At 43.6% G+C, this 18,417-nt stretch overlaps 1 protein-coding gene across 14 annotated transcripts in view; it reads left to right on the forward strand.

Annotated features, from left to right (window-relative positions):
- LOC126281501 (PH and SEC7 domain-containing protein) overlaps positions 1-18,417 on the forward strand; it is an 814,448-nt gene that overhangs the window by 571,291 nt on the left and 224,740 nt on the right. Inside the window, exon 1 of one of the 14 annotated variants that reach the window (XM_049980623.1) lies at positions 14,684-14,962. The exons of 10 other annotated variants lie outside the window; for them this stretch is intronic. In XM_049980623.1, coding sequence (XP_049836580.1) covers positions 14,888-14,962 — 75 coding nt within the window. In that variant the 5' untranslated portion in view covers positions 14,684-14,887. Of the gene's footprint in view, positions 1-14,683; positions 14,963-18,417 lie in introns of those variants that run through there. 3 more of the 14 variants (XM_049980598.1, XM_049980614.1, XM_049980606.1) reach the window with 3 other exon arrangements.

Raw genomic sequence — 18,417 nt, forward strand, 5'->3', positions numbered from 1 at the left:
TCTCTCTCTCTCTCTCTCTCACTCACTCACTCACTCACACACACACACACACACACACACACACACACACACACACACACACACAGTAGAGTACGCCGATGTAAAGGGTGAAGTGGGCTACACGCAGGTCACCAGCTGGGGAACCTGATGGGCAGTAAAGTGCGAGCAAGGTGTTGCTATTTCACACTTGAACGTTTCCGGCCTTTGTACTCTGCTACAGTTACTTCACAGATGTTATCTAGGGGGAGGGGGGGGGGGGAACGTATGGGTTTATAATTCTCGCACCACTTCAGAAACAAATTGTGTAAATACAATACTGGCCATTACAGTTGCTACACCAAGAAGAAATGCAGATGATAAACGGGTATTCATTGGACAAATATATTATACTAGAAGTGACATGTGAAAACATTTTCACGCAATTTGGGTGCATAGATCCTGAGAAATCAGTACCCAGAACAACCACCTCTGGCCGTAATAACGGCCTTGATACGCCTGGGCATTGAGTCAAACAGAGCTTGGATGCCTTGTACAGGTACAGCTGCACATACAGCTTCAACACGATACCACAGCTCATCAAGAGTAGTGACTGGCGTATTGTGAAGAGCCAGTTGCTCGGCCACCATTGACCAGACGTTTTCAATTGTTGAGAGATCTGGATAATATGCTGGCCAGGGCAGCAGTCGAACATTTTATGTATCCAGAAAGGCCCGTACAGGACCTGCAACATGCGGTCGTGCATTCTCCTGCTGAAATGTAGGGTTTCGCAGGGATCGAATGAAAGGCAGAGCAACGGGTCGTAACACATCTTAAATGTAACGTCCACAGTTCAAAATGCCGTCAATGAGAACAAAAGGTGACAGAGAGTAACCAATGGCACCCCATACCATTTAGCCGAGTGATAAGCCAGTATGGCGATGACAAATACACGCTTCGAATGTGCGTTCACCGCGATGTCGCCAAACACGGATGCGACTATCATGATGCTGAAAACTGACGTTTTGCCATTCGTGCACCCAGATTCGTCGTTGAGTACACCATCGCAGGCGCTCCTGTCTGTGATGCAGCGTCAAGGGTAACCGCAGCCATGGTCTCCGAGCTGATAATCCATGCTGCTGCAAACGTCGTTGAACCGTTGTCTTGCAAACGTCCCCATCTGTTGACTCAGGGATCGAGAGGTGGCTGCATGATCCGTTACAGCCATGCGGATAAGATGCCTGTCACCTCGACTGCTACTGATACGAGGTCGTTGGGGTCCAGCACGGCGTTCCGTATTACCCTCGTGAACCCACCGATTCCATATTCTGCTAACAGTCATTGGATCTCGGCCAACGCGAGCAGCAATGTCGCGATACGATAAACCGCAATCGCGATAGGCAACAATTCGACCTTTATCAGAGTCAGAAACAATATGGTACGCAACAACGTTTCACCAGGCAACGCCGGTCAACTGCTGTTTGTGTATGCGAAATCGGCTGGAAACTATCATGTCAGCACGTTGTAGGTGTCGCCACCGGCGCCAACCGTATGCGAATGATCTGTAAAACAAATCATTTGCATATTACAGCACTTCTCCCAGTCGGTTAAATTTCGCATCTGTAGCACGACATCTTCGTGGTGTAGCAATTTTAGTGGCCAGTAGTGTGTTATATGTATGTATCAGAGAAAGATGGCACCACACAATGGGTGATGATAAACTATGTGCAAAATAGAGAATGAACATTGGGGTTATTGTGTCAGCCTCTGATCTGTACCATAATTTCCATATTTTACCAGTCGGCCGCTGTGTACGAGCGGTTCTAGGCGCTTCAGTCTGGAACCGCTCAGCTGCGACGGTCGCAGGTTCGAATCCTGTCTCGGGCATGGATGTCTGTAGTGTCCTTAGGTTAGTTAGTTCTAATTCTAGGGTACTGATGACCTCAGAAGTTAAGTCCCATAGTGCTTAGAGCCATTTGAACCATGCTTTACGTTCTCTGCCTCGCTAAATGATTTAAGGACAAAATACGCACTACTCAGTTCACTGACTGCTCCAAATTACAAAAAAGCTTTCAATGAATCTATATAATACCGAATTTTCGAGAAACAGAATGCATCAGGAGTACTCACGTATTGAAAATATGGACCAAATTTTATTACCCCTCCCTTACAAGAATTAGGGCGCGTGCGCACGCACGCACAAATATTTACGTATCATAACTTTCCATTAATTAGTGTGTTTCAAACACCTTCCTTCATGGCTGTAGGATACAGTTCCACATGTTCTCTGAGCAAGAAATCATACGAATCATTCTTATCACTCCTGTTTTCGTATTTATCTACCCTAACTTTCCACAATGCTGGCAGTGGTTTATAATTTTCGAGGTGCTCTAATCAGAACACTCTCTCGTCTTGATGCACGACTCATTTTCAACACAACAACGAACACAGAGATATCCAGCACGCGACAGACTGGCTAGGTCAGGGGTCAGCAAGTAATTTTAGGTGGCGTCCGGATACTTTTGAAAATTTATGTCGAGGTCAAAAAAACTCACATTCCTTGCTAATATTAATTTTCACTCGGAGAATAATGTGAACAGCAACAGGTAGGCATAACTGTACTCAAAAATCAATGGGAAAAAATACATTTGCGGTCTTACGCAGTTTTAAAAGCTAGGTTCACGCAGGGAACGGGTTATGCGAAGAGCGGTGTTCAAGGTGGGCGACCGTTAATCTTGAGAGGTAGTGCCTCTTTAAAAAATAAATAAATAAATGGTTGTATCTCCGTCATAAATTACATTAGGAAGTACCTTTCTTATTTCTTGATGGTGACTTTATTGTGTGACCATAGAAGCGAAAGACTTTGTACAAAAGCTGCTACTGCAGTGACGACAATCAAAGCAGCAGTATGGGCGATTCAACAGTAGATAGACCACATACGATAGACACTGGAGAACACAGAGTTTGACGAACATATGTGGAGTCAAACATAACAGCATGTAAAAGGCAATTTTTTTTGCAATTTCCTTATCTTTCTGGAATATTTTTCCTCAAATATTCTACGGTGGACGCAGTTCTATACATTTGCAAGGAAATGATATCTCCATTTGGAGGAAAGGCTTTGAATGGCAGAACAACTTCGCAGCCACATCAGTTCATTCTGCCGCCCCCCCCCCCCCCCCCCCCAGGGGCTCAGCATTCACTTGCTGAGTACGGGCTTGGCGACCCCGGGGTCCTGAGCTGGGGACTGGTCTGCGCCGCCGGTGTCCTGTCACCGTAACCCCCGGACATGCTTCAGCGACCACCGTACGGCGCGGCGGTGAAACGTTGTGTGCTGCGGGGAATGGTAATCTTGGCTTGACCGCCTGGATTGCGAGGAAGGCCAACCTCTATAAAAACCCCTCAATCTTTCGGTGTGCTCCGCGCCTAGAAGATGCATGGCTGTTGGGGTGGAACAGTCGCAAGCGGGCAACCTCTGGGGCACCTGCCGCACCCCAGTTGTATAAGGCTTACTCAGGCACGCGGGGCTCTGTCTGAGCGGACTTTTAGTTCCCTAGCTGCTCGTGGGACCACAATGGACCCTTCGGCCTCTACTTTTCCCCCTACCAGTGGCTTGGGTGGGCCGCTGGTAGGAAAACACACCCAATCGAAAAAGCGGCTACGCGCTGCGAGTCCTCCAGCGCCTGGTGTTGCTAGAGATTTAACAGAATGTAGTAACGGAGCACATGCTGATAATCAGAATGTGTTTTTGATTATTAAAAGGAAGGAGGGTAGCTTTGAGAGGGTTTCTCCCTTTTACATCCACAAGGGTCTTGAGGGAATTGCAGGAACACTGAAATCTGTAAAGCGACTGCGCAATGGGACTCTGTTAGTTGAAACTTCTAGTTCCCGTCAAGTCGCTGCCCTTCGGAAAGCAAATTGTCTAGGAGAGTACGCTGTCGAGACCGAGCTCCACTCCACTTTGAACTATAGTAAGGGTGTTGTGGCGTGTAGGGACTTGGTGGATATCCCCATAGACGTGCTAAAATCTGAGTGGGCTGACGAAGGAATTGTTGACGTGCAGCACATTATGAAACGAGTCAATGGGGACCTCGTCAAATCTGACTCGTTTATTCTCACATTCAGTTGCCCGAGACTCCCGGAGCATGTTAAAGCGGGGTTCTTACGTTTGTCCGTACGGCCATATTTCCCCAACCCAATGCGCTGTTTTAAATGTCAGCGCTTTGGGCATACTACGTTGGGGTGCAATGGAATAGCCACGTGTGGTAAATGTGGTCAGCCTGCCCATGATGGAGCCGATTGTTCATCGCCTGTGAAGTGCGTGAATTGCTCTGGGAGTCACCCTGTCTGGAGCCGGATCTGCCCCATCTATCTCGAAGAGCGGAAGGTACAGGAGATTAAAACATCTAAGCGCATCCCCTATGGTGAGGCCAAGAAGATCTTTAAGGCCATGCAACCTCCTGTGTTTTCCACATCTTTCGCTTCCGCTCTCAAAAAACCGGTACAACTGGCCACTGTTGCTACACAAACGGAGGTTGCTAGCGTTAGCACTAAAACCTGCGCTTGCCAGTGCACTTGTGCTGCTGCAGTTGAATTGCAATCTGCGGCTCTCCCCGCTACATCGGACAAGGCCGTGGTTGCTGACATTGAGGTACTTCCAGCCTCCCCCCATATGGCGCCTTCTGCCCAGGCGAGTCAACCTCCAACTGTTGACAAGGCTCTGCATTCCAAGCCCCCCAAGACAAAGCCTCAGAAGATGAAGGTTCTGCCACCTGAGGAGACTAGTCAGCGTCGGTCCGATGATGATGCCATCGTACTGTCTGACATCTCCCGTGGGTCGTCATCGGAGCTTATGGACATTGATGTCGACCGGGGGCGATCTTCTCGCCCCAGGAATAAATCTCCGGCCAGTACGGTCTCTCCTCCAAAGCACAGAGGCAGGGTGAAAGTTCAGCCACCCTGATCACTGGCTCCCATATTACAGTGGAACCTGAATGGTTTCAGGACGCATGTGGCCGAATTACAACTCCTCATACGAGAGTGCCCCTTGTGCTTATGTCTCCAAGAGACACATTTTCGGGCCACTGATTCTCCTTCTTTACGCGGCTATACCGCATATCGAAAAGATGATCTGACGGGGCAAAGGGCAAAGGGTGGTGTTGCAGTTTTTGTCCGTGATGTGCACCCCTCATCTGAGCTCCCTCTCGTCACCGACTTGCAAGCATTTGCAGTTGACATTCTTGTGGGTCGGAGGCTCACAGTCTGTTCTGTTTATTTACCACCTCCGGATGCGATAGACACTGAGGCTCTCACGGACCTTATTAGCCAACTCCCTCGCCCATTTCTTCTTCTGGGGGACTTCAACGCTCATAATGTCTTATGGGGCTCTCCGACTACTTGCCCCAGGGGTCGCATTCTGGAAAGCGTCATGATGTCTGAAGAACTGTGCCTCCTCAACTCTGGTGCTCCCACTCATTTCTGTACTGCTTCCGGATCGTCATCGGCTATTGACCTTTCCTTTTGCTCTCCAGCACTCGCGGATTCTGCTCTGTGGGAGGCTGCAGCTGACCTCCATTCTAGTGACCACTTCCCCCTCTGGATTCGCCTCCTGGATGAGGCTGTGGCATTACCAGTGCCGCCCCGGTGGCACCTTTGCAGAGCTGACTGGACACTTTTCAGCCAACTGGCTGTTTTGGAACACCGTGCCAGCGTCCACGAATGGGTAGACCATGTTGCAGCCGTGATCTCTCATGCTGCTGAATCGTCCATCCCACGGTCATCCGGTCATCCCAAGAGGCGTCCTGTCCCTTGGTGGACCACTGAGTGCCACTCAGCCATCCGCGCCCGCCGTGCAGCACTGCGCCGCTTCAAGTGCCGTCCCTCAGCTGACAATCTTGCGGCCTTTCGAGTGGCAAGGGCCAGAGCGCGGCGGGTGATTAAAGAGAGCAAACGACGGTCATGGCAATCGTTCTTGAATTCCATCTCTCGCTCCACTAGTTCTACGAAAGTATGGGAAGCCATCAGGAGGATTTCCGGGAAACTCAGCCAGCTACCTGTCACGGCATTGCTGCATCAGGGATGTCTCCTCACGGCGCCGAGAGATATTGCCCAGACACTGGCCATGCATTTTGCGGAATCTACCGCCACTATTAACTGTGATCCAGATTTCTGCCGCTACCGCACTGCCGTCGAAAGGGGTCACTTGGACTTCCGGTCTCTAAATTCTGAACCCTATAACTGCCCCTTCACAATGTGGGAGCTGGATTCTGCGCTGTCTGTCGCTCATGATACTGCGCCTGGTCATGATCAAATCCGGTACAGCATGCTGCGGCACCTGTCGCTGCCATCCAAGGAAGTTCTCCTGAACTGTTTCAATATGATATGGTTATCTGGCACGTACCCTGACTCGTGGAGGGAGGCAATTTTGATTCCCCTCCTCAAACCAGGGAAGGACCGAACGCATCCCAGTAGTTATCGGAGTATTGCCTTGACGAGCTGTGTTGGGAAGACGTTGGAACGCATGGTCAACCGCCGCCTGGTTTGGCTGCTCGAGACCAGGCAGCTCCTTAGCCCCTCTCAGTGTGGCTTTCGGAGATGTCGTTCCACTATAGACAACTTGACCCTGCTTGAGGCCGCCATCCAGCAGGCCTTTCTACGTAACCAGCATTGTCTAGGGGTCTTCTTTGACATTAATAAGGCGTATGACACTACTTGGCGCCGCCTTATCCTCAATCAACTCCATGAGTGGGGCTTTCGTGGCCGTCTCCCCATCTTCATTCGGTCCTTTCTTTCTCACCGCCTCTTTCGATATCGTGTTGGTAATGTGCTATCGGATTTGTACGTGCAGGAGAATGGTGTTCCTCAGGGCAGCGTTTTAAGTGTCACCCTCTTTGCCGTTGCTATTAACAGTATCACGCCCACTATCCGGAGTCCTGCCCAATGCTCCTTGTTTGTGGACGATTTTGCTGTTTTCTGTTCTTCCTCCAGTCTTGTCAGTGCTAGTCGGCAGTTACAGCTTACGATAAAGCGCTTAGAGGCATGGACTGCAAAGACGGGTTTTACCTTTTCTGCAGACAAATCTGTGTGTGTTCATTTTAATCGTTCTCGGCGTCTTTTTACCTCCCCTGAATTGCGTCTGAGGGACACCGTTCTTCCTTTTAGAGACACTGTGAAGTTCCTGGGCCTCACTTTTGATTCCAAGTTGTCGTGGTTGCCTCACCTTAAAGACCTCAAGGTGCGGGCCCTGAAGGCACTGAATATTTTGAAGTGTCTGAGCCATCGGTCCTGGGGAGCAGATCGGGCGCGTCTGCTGCAGTTTTATAGGGCTTTCGTCCGATCGCGTCTTGACTATGCTTGCACCGTGTATGGGTCAGCAAGGCCTTCGTATCTGAAGATCCTTGACGCAGTACACCATGAGGGTATCAGGCTGGCCACTGGTGCCTTCCGTACCAGTCCAATCCCCAGCGTGTGTGCTGAGGCAGGGGAACCGCCGCTCGCCATCCGGCGGAAACTCCTCATGGTGCGACGGGTGTGTCATTTCCTTGCCTGTCCTACCTCCCCTGCGTACCCTACCGTTGCCCGACCGCCTATGGAACGTCTCTTTTCCAGTCGTCCCAGGGCAACAAAACCATTTGGGATTCGTGCCAAGCATTTGCCTGAGTCCCTTGGTGTGGAGCGTGTGGCCCCCCAACGACAAGGTTTTACTCGCCTGCCTCCCTGGTTGCTCCAGAGGCCGAGCATCCTTTTAGACTTGTCGGAGAACCGGAGGAACTGCACTCCGGCGTTTGTTTTTACCTCCTTATTTTACGATATTTTAAACCAGCATCCGGACCATGTACCTGTATTCACAGATGGCTCTAAACAGGGGGACACTGTTGGTTGTGCTGTTGTTTTCCCTGATCGAGTCGTCAAGTTACGGCTTCCTGCGGTGTTTACCATCGTCGATGCCGAATTGTTTGCAATACTGCGGGCATTGGAGCAGATGAGATGTGTTCCCAGTATTAAGTTCCTCATCTGTTCTGACTCCCTGAGTGCCCTTCAGACCATTCAACACTTGTACCCAGCGGATACGGTCGTCCAGAACATCCATGATGCCCTACTCCACCTGCAACGGCAGGGGAAGGAGGTTTCTTTCTGCTGGGTGCCGGGGCACGTGGGTATTAGGGGCAACGAACTGGCGGATGTGGCTGCCAAAGATGCATGTTCCCTCCCTCACGTTGTTGAATGTGCCGTCCCCCTCCATGCTGTAACCTCCCTTTTGCGTTTTCGTGTTATGCATCAATGGGAAGAGGAGTGGTTGGCAGTTTCTGACAATAAGCTGCGTCTGGTAAAGGCCACTACGCGACCATGGCGTACGGCCTACCAGTCATACAGGCGGGATGAGGTTCTCCTCACTCGCCTCCGCATTGGACACAGTCCCTTCACGCATGGTTTTTTACTCCGGCAGGGCTTGTGGCGTCCAGATTACTGTCCGCCACATTTTACTTGACTGTCTTTTATTCTCTGACCAGAGGGCGGTGGTTTCCTTGCCACCGGATTTGCCCTCTATTTTGCAAGACGACGCAGCGACTGTGGTTAAGGTTTTACGGTTTTGTGTCCTGTCCAATCTGTTGCCTCGGATTTTAGGGAGAAGGTTTTAATGTGCTGCTGGGTGACTGGCTCACCCAGTTTTTAGGTAAGAGGTCCGCCAGTCACGATTACCTCCTTGTTTCACTTCGGTATCTGTTCTCTTTTCCTTGTGTTTCCTTTCCTTTTTTAGTGTGCTTCTTCTCCTCTTGTTTTGCCTCTGTATGTGCGCATTTGGAACTGCGTCAGGCCTGTGTCTTTTAGCCGTTCTCCTTGTTCGGCGTCCGTCTTCGTCCCTTCACCGCCTGTGTTCCTGTTTCTATGCGCTTGGGCGCTGATGACCACGCTGTTTAGCGCCCGTAAACCTCAAACACACACACACACTCATTCTGCCGCTGGAGAAATTTCAAGAGACGATTTTAAGAATCGCGACTTCTGTATCTCAGCGAAATTTTGGAATTTTGCAGCAAATTCCTTCCTAAGCCACAGATAGAATATTGCGCTCGATCGCTAGGAACTCCTACCTCCTTGTCTTCGAAAGAGGTTAGTTCTTCTCTTGTTTGCCAAAACCTTTTATTAATCACTTGGCATTTACTTTGCCAACGGACATTATTATGCTGCATTGAGTCAGAATGCGACGAATCGCACTCACATAGCAGCTCTTTGTACTGTCTGTGCTGAAGAACAGAACGAGACCTCATAAAGTTAATCAACTTGCTCACGCTATTCATTACGCATATCAGAGTGATACTAAGTTATCCACAAAGAGCTGCCTGGTGAATTATTTGCTAATAAGGTAGTGGCCCAGCATTCTTATCCTAGATTTTCTTCACTAGTCCCTTTTCTTTGCCGATCATCGCCGGGGGACCATCGCTTGAAAGAGACATCATTTTATCATAACATGACTTTTTTTGATATAGTCATCAAAACTACTAAATAAATTTTTTGCGCGAGTCTTGTCTTTAAAAGGCAATATTGCTAGTAATTCTTTCCTACGTGATTTACTTTCAATATCAAAAAGTCGCACGAAACTGGACATTTGTTCTTCATTAAAGTGTCAAATATTCAAGTGCTATGGCATGGCAAAGCGTCTTCTGCCGAAGTTCGAGTAAAGTAATATTACTGTCAGTGCCGGTTCATTTTGTATTGATTGTTGTTGACAACGAATTCTATGAATTGCGTCAACAACGTTCATTTTTTCTTCAAAAACTGCCGCGGTCACTTCCAACTTTTTTCTATCTCAGTGTTTGAAATTGGCTTCTGCTGTGTATTGAATGCCCAAGATACGCACAACGCTTTTTCGGCAGATTTTTGCTTGTCTGGTCATAGAGCGGTTTTGAAAGGCCGTCTTTATTTTATATTATTTATTTATTTTTGCAAGAATGTAGATATGCCTAAAGATTGTGTTTTGAAAAGCTACACAACTCACATGGGAATTTTTATGGCATTGTTGATGAGATGTTCACTAGTGTCGCTTTAAATTAGCACGTTTAACGCAAGCGACAGTTTTGTTGCATATGATGCAAACTGAAACAGCTCTATCACGCAGCGTAAAAATTCTAAAGATACCGCCGCCCTGCACAAAGCACGTGCCGATCCACTGTAAAGGAGCCGCTTCCATGTCACACATCCGCCGCCGCCTCCGTGAACACCCGCTCGAAAGATGACAGTGTCATTTCACATCAAAGTTTCTTTAGCGGCCTTAAGCTTTCGTTGGATACGAACTCAAAAATTGTTTTAAAATTAATATGCCTACTCCCATTAAAAGAGACTTCATATATTGCCAGAGTCAGAGATCGAGTTATAAAATTCTCTATTTCATTAAATAATACTCTTGTGTTGCCTTCGGGTGTGCAGAGCTTTTGTGTGGATCAACACAGCACGCTTGTGCCGGCGCGCCAGGTTGCTCTGCTCTCCGCTCTTCAGCGCACCCTGCTGCGCTACGTAGGCGTAGCGAATGGGTATTTAATCTACTTACTAACCATTAAGAACTCAAACCAAATGAGTCACGTAACTACTTGCAAAACAGTATTGAAAGTGGTTAGGGCAACACTAAAACGTATTGTTAGCTACAGAAAAATGATTTTTTAAATGGCGTTGTTGACAATACTTTAGGGTGACCAAATTATTTTCGGTGGAAACCGGGACACATTCACCTGGTTGGCAATGGACACCTCAGTCCACATGTACCCAGGTTTCTTAATTTTAAATATATTGATGTTTCGTTGATACATTTTGTGAACCCGATTATTATAACTAATAAGAGGATGCAAAAGATTGATATAATCTAGATTATCTGTACAATTAATGACATTTAATAAGCGTATACAGTAATAAAGAAATGTATTAGAATTTTACAGCCATTCAACTTTTAATCAGTTAATATTAACACGAGCTTTAATATTACTGAGCACTTTAGATGGAATTGACTGTCCTTGGAGAAAAAGGTATTTTTCACTGCCTCCAGCCTTCTTGATCGTGTCTTTGTTCTTTGAGACACAGTGGTAAAACTCGGTAAAATCCATTTTGTAGTTGTACAGGACCTGCAGGATTGCTTCAAGAGAGTCCACCTCCATTCTGTTTCTTTCATCAGTCCTCTGGATATTCATGAACGAAAATATTCTTTCCACAATGGCATTATGAGCTGGGATTGCAAATAAATAACTTGCAATTATTACCAACTCAGAGTAATGCTGAAGACAGTCACAGCTTTTAAAAAAACTCGGCTGCTCGAACTTTCGTCTCATCACTTGGCTGATGTTTCACAAAATAATTTTGTAGAGTTTTACTGCAGCTCGGTGCACTGTATCTGTTAATGTGTTTCTTTGATCTGAAGTGATGAACTATGTCGGAACGTCCACCATGACTTATACTAATAAAACAGTTACGTACTGCTTCGTAATCAAAACGACCTTTCTTAATGAAATTCCATTCCTTGGAATAACAGTCACTGATCTTGCAGGCATGTTTCGGCATTGCGTTCCACAGTACTGCAGCAATAATACACTATTGCAGTTTGTCTGACAAAACATCAACTACTACAGTGTTCTGACAATGAGTGTGTGAGTAAGTGGCGCGACAATCGGACGGTTTCATAGCTCTGTTACAATAATACAACTTACTACTTGTTGGCCAAAGTACCGCTCAAAGTAAATTATTGCCTGAGTGTATCAATACTGATACTGTGATTACTAGTATTGGACAATGGGGATTTTAGACAAATAAGCTAAAATATAGTAATTTCTCGCATTTCCATTAATATAGCAAAATCCCAAAAATTTGAGAAAGTTTCACGAAATGTATTTAAAAACTGAATTCCGGGACTTTTGAGCGTCCCGAAACAAATTTTCGGGGCACTGGAACACAGGGATGAAAACCGGGACAATCCCCGTTTTCCGGGACGTTTGGTCACCCTACTACCAAAATGTTGTTGGCAGTCCAGTTTTTTACCTAGCGTGGTCCGCCAGTTGCCGACCGTTGGGCTATAGGGTATTGTTAATGCTACCCCCAGACGGCACTATAGTTCTGGGCAGAGCAATATATTTCAAAAAAGTTTTTAGTGCGCCTGTTATCGCATGCCACGTTTCCATAACTGTTACAAATATTGCAAGGTGAGACTGCACTAGAAAATTTCAGGTCTTCGAAAGAACTGCTAGTAGTCACGTTAACTGAACATTTTTTTTCCATTCAACCTCTGTTCTGTCGAGAAACTTTCGTGAATCATACTTCAAGCTCCTGAGGGCAATTTTTCATCCATCTTCTTATGTTTTCAACAAAGTAGAGCAGTTACCACAGCAGCAACATCTTTATCGTCCAACATTCGGAATCCCAGTATTATCGACAGTATAATTGACATCAGTGAGCAGTCTAGGGAGGGCGTTTTTATATAATCGTATGGTGATTTTATACAATACACAGTTGATATAAGGAAACTGATTCTATAAATATGATATTAGACAAGATAAAACCTTAAAGTCCGTGTTGTTTTTCAACCAGTTAATTAAGCTGGTTGTGAGAATCGGGAATTCCAGGTTATGAATGAAGTGGACAGCGTTTGACAAAATGTTCAATTGTCTGCTCTTCTTGATTACATTCACACATTGGTGAACTGATTCAGCCCCAATTGTATCAGAAGTACCAACAACAACCATGTCCAGTCCTTAACCTGTTGAGGCTGCACCAAAGGTTCCTCGGTAAGACAAAACCTTTTGGCTTCTTTGTGGGATCAAGGTGATGGGCTCTCGCACAATATTGTTGACCGTTTAAGTGCCGCTCAACGAGTCATAACGCAGTAGAAACTTTTGTCAGCGCAATGATATAGACTGAAATATCAGGTTAACAGCTGAAATACAAAATCAAAGCAAATCAAAATTATTTTTCTTGGGAGAAATAATTTTTTGCATCGGCTATTATTCATGCCCATTTTACCTACTATGACGTTTCGGTTGTTTAGCCATTCATTTTAGGTTACACTTATTTTCATGAGCAAGTCGTAATTAACAGCTAAAATTATTTTCCTGGTAAAGATTTTACGTAATATTGGAGTACGGAGTACCGCTCAGATAGCCATGCATGGTATGGCCACAATTTAAGTAGCTAGAAAAAAGTTTCCAAGTCTGACGCTAAAGCTCCGCCAGGTAATAGACAGAATTGTTCTTTACAAAAGATACTGGAAAAGACGCCGATGCATGATCCCTTTGATGTTTGGATTACGTTTCTAAGGGATTTATTTTTATTCATACTGGGATCATATCACAATGATGCAGGAACTGCCATGGTAATACAGTGAGAACAAAAGCTCAGACAGTAGTTAGTAAACTCTACGAAGGATCGTCGGGGAAATCTAAGATGGCGGAACAGCTGCTATGACGATGGGACAGGTCGGTCGTGGAATGCTGCACATAAAACTCTCGTTTTATATTGGCAGCCGTTTACGTTTGTCTATGCCCGGTTTTAAAATATTTACACTGCTTCATTTCCTGAACTATAAATTGCAGTGAGATAGCCACGACTCATGAATAACTTGCTATGGTCTTGTCATCATAATGCGGGTGTGGAGAATTAATCCATCGATTAGACAGGCTCTTTTTACCTTTTTTAGACTTGCTTTAGATTTGACTTACAAAAATCACAGTAAACTTTACGGCCAACTAATAAATGTTAAAAATGAGGTATTAGTGCGCGTTTCAGAATCCATCTTGGTTACAAGTGCTATGAAGTTTCTAGATGAAGCAGTACTATTTCACGCATTTTTTTCGAGTTTGTAACCCCATCACCGACACAGCCTACTTTAAGTAGGTAGACAAGCGCAACTTGTATTTCGTAGACGTCCAGCAGAGAGTAGAAACAAATACTTCTATTCTATGACGCCCAGTAGGCTAAAGGGATTCTAGTATGCTGTCTAATGGGGGCAAATGAAATTTAAAATATGAAAATCGAATGCAACATGAGAATGAATAGAGATATTTTAAAAAGCAGGCTTAACGATTTTAAAGTATTCCTAGGCTAGGAAAAAAAACTATCTGCCAGTTAAATAGTTATACTTTCGTAGTATCCTTGATATCATCGGGCAGTTTTAATAACACTGCAGTGTTTATTATTATTATTGTTGTTATTATGATAATTTGGCTAGTGATGTACCTGGCTTGATAGTGAAATTTACGGAGGTCTGTACATATCGTTCTTTCAATCCCGGTGAAAATATTTTTTGGAAATGTTTATTTCGTTATTCCTGGCAGTTACATTCTTGTTTACTCTTGTGCTACGCTGTCTGTATGTTGAAACATCTTCCTGCCCCGATACCACCATGTTCCTCTAATACAGGTAGGCATAAAGAAAAGATTGGATAGCGCAACATTCTGCAGTACGCCTTTGTAAGACAATCAAAGCAGTCTCTACCAACTGACATTGAACATAAAAGGTTTCTACCCAAAACTGACGGACAGTTTTCCTTGTTTGAATTCTAAGTGCCAAAACCAATCTCCTACGCAAACATATTTTTCTTTCTTTTTTCCCGGATCTCTGTATAATTTTGATGGATGTTTGAAAGTGGTGAATTGATGCAGACTTTATTATAAATTAGTGTCAAAGAGATCAGCTTACACCTTAAGCAAAGCACAGTCGGTATACGATTTCTGAGCGTGTAAAAATGAAGATTTTCTGTCATTCACACGGAAGTTTATTTTGGCAGTCAGACTAGTTTTCTTGGCCATTTCAGACATACTTTTATTCGATATGAAATTAATTACGTATTCCTGTTTCTCATATCCTTTCCGTGCTCGTGGGTACTCATACGAAAGTAGACCAAGATTGTTGGTGCAGCGGTTGAGGCACTGGACCTAACTATATGGAAGAGCAGCGTCAGATCCCTGTTCGGTTGCCAGATTTATATATTTTTTTGATTGCCCCAACATCACGTAAGGTGAACACTGACTCGTAGAAAATACGTGTTCAATTTTCTGCTTAGTCATTCATCGCCAATTTCATATTTCTTTGCTGGCAAACCATTAAAAATAGATCTTCATTTCCTTTAGGAATCTAGCAAAAATCAAGGCTCCTAGAAAAAAAAGTGTATGTCACAGTATTTTTAAAATTGTAAGCTTTTAGAATACCTAATAAATCCAAGAAGGTGTACAATGTATTCATCAAGAGCCTTTCCACAATGGTTGGAGTCTGAAATGAAAGAATTTTGCTGTGGTTTTGCTTCCAGATTTTTCTGTTATATTTCATATTCGATGAGGGAAAATGCGGACAATTTTCTGTAATTATTTTTTAGACTTAAAAAGGCGAGACCAGTTTCACTTGTGATTGTAGGGAATTTTTATCTTCACATTGCATACTATACCAAATTTTTTTCGTCATTTGGTTTACTGAATGCTATGGCATTTCTTGTGGGCTGATTGGAACCGTGTAGTACCTGCTACAAAGCATTTTTTGTTGGTCACAGTATTAGAGGCATTTAATTCTGAGATTAATTAATCTAAAGTGTTTGAATGCCTCATACGGAACAAAAATGTTGATTAAAATGTGATATTTAACAGCAACGAATCTTACTCTATATAAGTACAAATGTTCACACTTTATGGTGGTTAACTTTAACCTAAAGATTTTTGTTTTTTCAGAAAAGTTGGTGCTGTGCTGGATGAGTCTTGTGGTAGAATTATTTTGTGAAAGCTTTATTAAATAATTACATTTGTTTTATCTAGTAATGTCTCACTAAGATGTTAGTACTAATTCTACTTTATCAATACATACTTTTTGTAACAGATAATGGATACTAAAATGAAGAAAGAGGAACAGCTTGCAAAATTTAAGAACAACTTATTTGAAATCAGCTGAACATAGAGAAAAAGAGAAAATAGGATGACAAGACTTCAGAAAAATGGCAAGAGAAGAACTTTGAAATTGTTTAGATTTAAAAGAAACAGAAAACAATAAGAAAGAATAGGGGTAAGGAGTACAGGGGAAGTAAGACTAACCACTTAAGTCAGTGAATCATCCTCAGTGGAACCTTATTTAGGTTAATACAAATCCCACAAGCTTTAGGACATACAGTGCAAAGAATACAAGAGATACTTCCATACAGTCCAGTAAAGAAATATGCTGTACCGAAGAGATTAATTGTTACAGTGCCAAGGAATTTTGAATGTTGAAGCAAACGCAAAAAATGTAAATTTAATCTTAAGGTTTCTGATAAAACCATGCAAATGGTTAAAAATTTTACACACAAATAGCGTAACCCATCAAGATCCTGAGAATAAGAAATGTACAGCTTTGTAGAAATGTACAGCTTTGCAGAAATGTCAAATGGCTCTCTCGATTAATAGAGCGTATCAGCAGTTTGTGGCAGACACTAAAATGGAGTGCATAAAGAAAGACTATTTTTATGCACTGTGACTGAAAAATATTTTTTCGGGTTCAAGTAACACTTCAAACTGTATGTCTCTGCACATATCATGCTAACTGTATCTGGCTGAAGTTACATGTTGAACCCCACCTTCCCCTCCATGTCCTTAGATCATGGTTGTGGTGATAGACTGACCTGTAGTCCTGCCTGAGGTCTGGGTTAGGTTGGAAGGGACAACTTGGCTATGAGTTGATAAAACCAGCAAATGTGAAAGCAAAAAGTCTAATTGTGGTAACAAAATGACCGCTAGCAAAACCTAATGTTTATGTTCACACCATATTGAAACAGACAAGGTGGTCCAATATGTAATTTTTACCCTTTGTCTGACGAAATCAATGAAAATGACACTGGTAAAGAGCATTTGTCAAGTAGTAAGGAGCTGCAGGATCACACAGTCTGTGATGTGAGAAGCAAATCTTGCATGAGGAATTCATGTATAAAGTGTAAAAATTGGAGGCTTAAGACCCAACCAGGTTAAATGAAGAGGTTGGTGAAACAGAAGTCAAATGGAAACAAATTTATGTTGATAGACTGCCAAAACATGTAGAAGGTAATTGTGTGTTAAAAATTAATAAGCAAATTATTAAATTAAATTAAATTCCAATGCTCGGTTGAAAAACTCACAATCTCCTGAATTTAAGACAAGAAATCAAAATAGACTTTAAGACACTGAAGTGATGCAGATTGACTTTCCACAAAATTTTTCTCTTGTTGTGTGAGTCAAAATTCTGAGTGCTCATTGTCGCATTAGCGAGTAACAGTTTGTGTTGGAAGATAATGCATGTTAATTTTCCATTCAGAAATGTAAAATAACGAAAAATGGTAAAAAATGAGTATTCAAATTTCGTAACGTTTATAGGCTATAAGTAGTTTAAGTTTTATAGAGGATAGAAATTGCACTAACAATAGAATTTGCATGAAACTTTTACGGAATCATGAGTGACCCATATAAAACTAAGGTATTTATGTAGTCAAGATTTCGAGTTCGGCATCACAAGCCTAAAGTATTTCACCATTCATGTATTTGTAGGTAAAAAACAAGGTTTATAGTGCAAATAAATTCACAGGTTTTCTGGAATTGCCACATTCATGTGCGGCGCAAGGTATGGAACCTTTAATAAGTTGTCACATGCCAAGACATGCACATGAGCAGGCGCATGAAACTGAAACCTAAGGATGAGTCGCATGGGAATCTGTTAGTAAGATATCAGGTGACACATTCAGGATCCTTTATTTCAAAGCACATAAAAATCCCATTGTGAATTAAACCATTAAAGAAATCTCAGAAAAAATGGAAGCTGGAGAATGATCATTTCTGACATACTCAAGAACCAAAACCTGGAAACACATTTTGGCTGCCATAATTTTGTGAGGAGGCGACTCTAAACTGTGCCAGGGTAGTTAACCTATGAGGCAAATAAGAAGTGGATAGTTTCTATAACATAGCAGGCAAGCTCCAGGCACTGGCTCTCCCTCGATGTCGGGAACTGCACTATTTTTTTCAAGTCACAGACTTACCAGTGTTTGGCACCGAGTGACCCATAAAAGGTCTGCTTGTCATCATGTCTGCCACATTCTGTAAGAGTTGCAAAACTGACTAGTAGTAGCTGCTGCATTGCCACTTTTGCAACCACGTCTTGCTGTAGGCATATACTGTTGTGCAGTGCTAACAGTTCATCACTATGAACATAGTATAGTAATTTTGCTCAATTTCACTTGTCATTGCATCCACCTGATGAACACGAGTGTCTTGCGATTTAAATACGGAGCCTTGGCACGAGCATTGTGGTGAATGTATGAAACAAATAGTTTCATGGTCAATTCCAGTTTGCAGTAGGACTCCTTTTCATATGGTTAATTTATTAACATTAGCAAGCTTACATATGACTAAAATGATTTTACATAGAAGTATGTAAATAATTTTACTTTTACACATTCAGATATTTTTCAGTATTGTAGAAGCTACATAT

This window comes from Schistocerca gregaria, chromosome 1 (assembly GCF_023897955.1).
Source record: "Schistocerca gregaria isolate iqSchGreg1 chromosome 1, iqSchGreg1.2, whole genome shotgun sequence".
Lineage (NCBI taxonomy): Eukaryota > Metazoa > Arthropoda > Insecta > Orthoptera > Acrididae > Schistocerca > Schistocerca gregaria.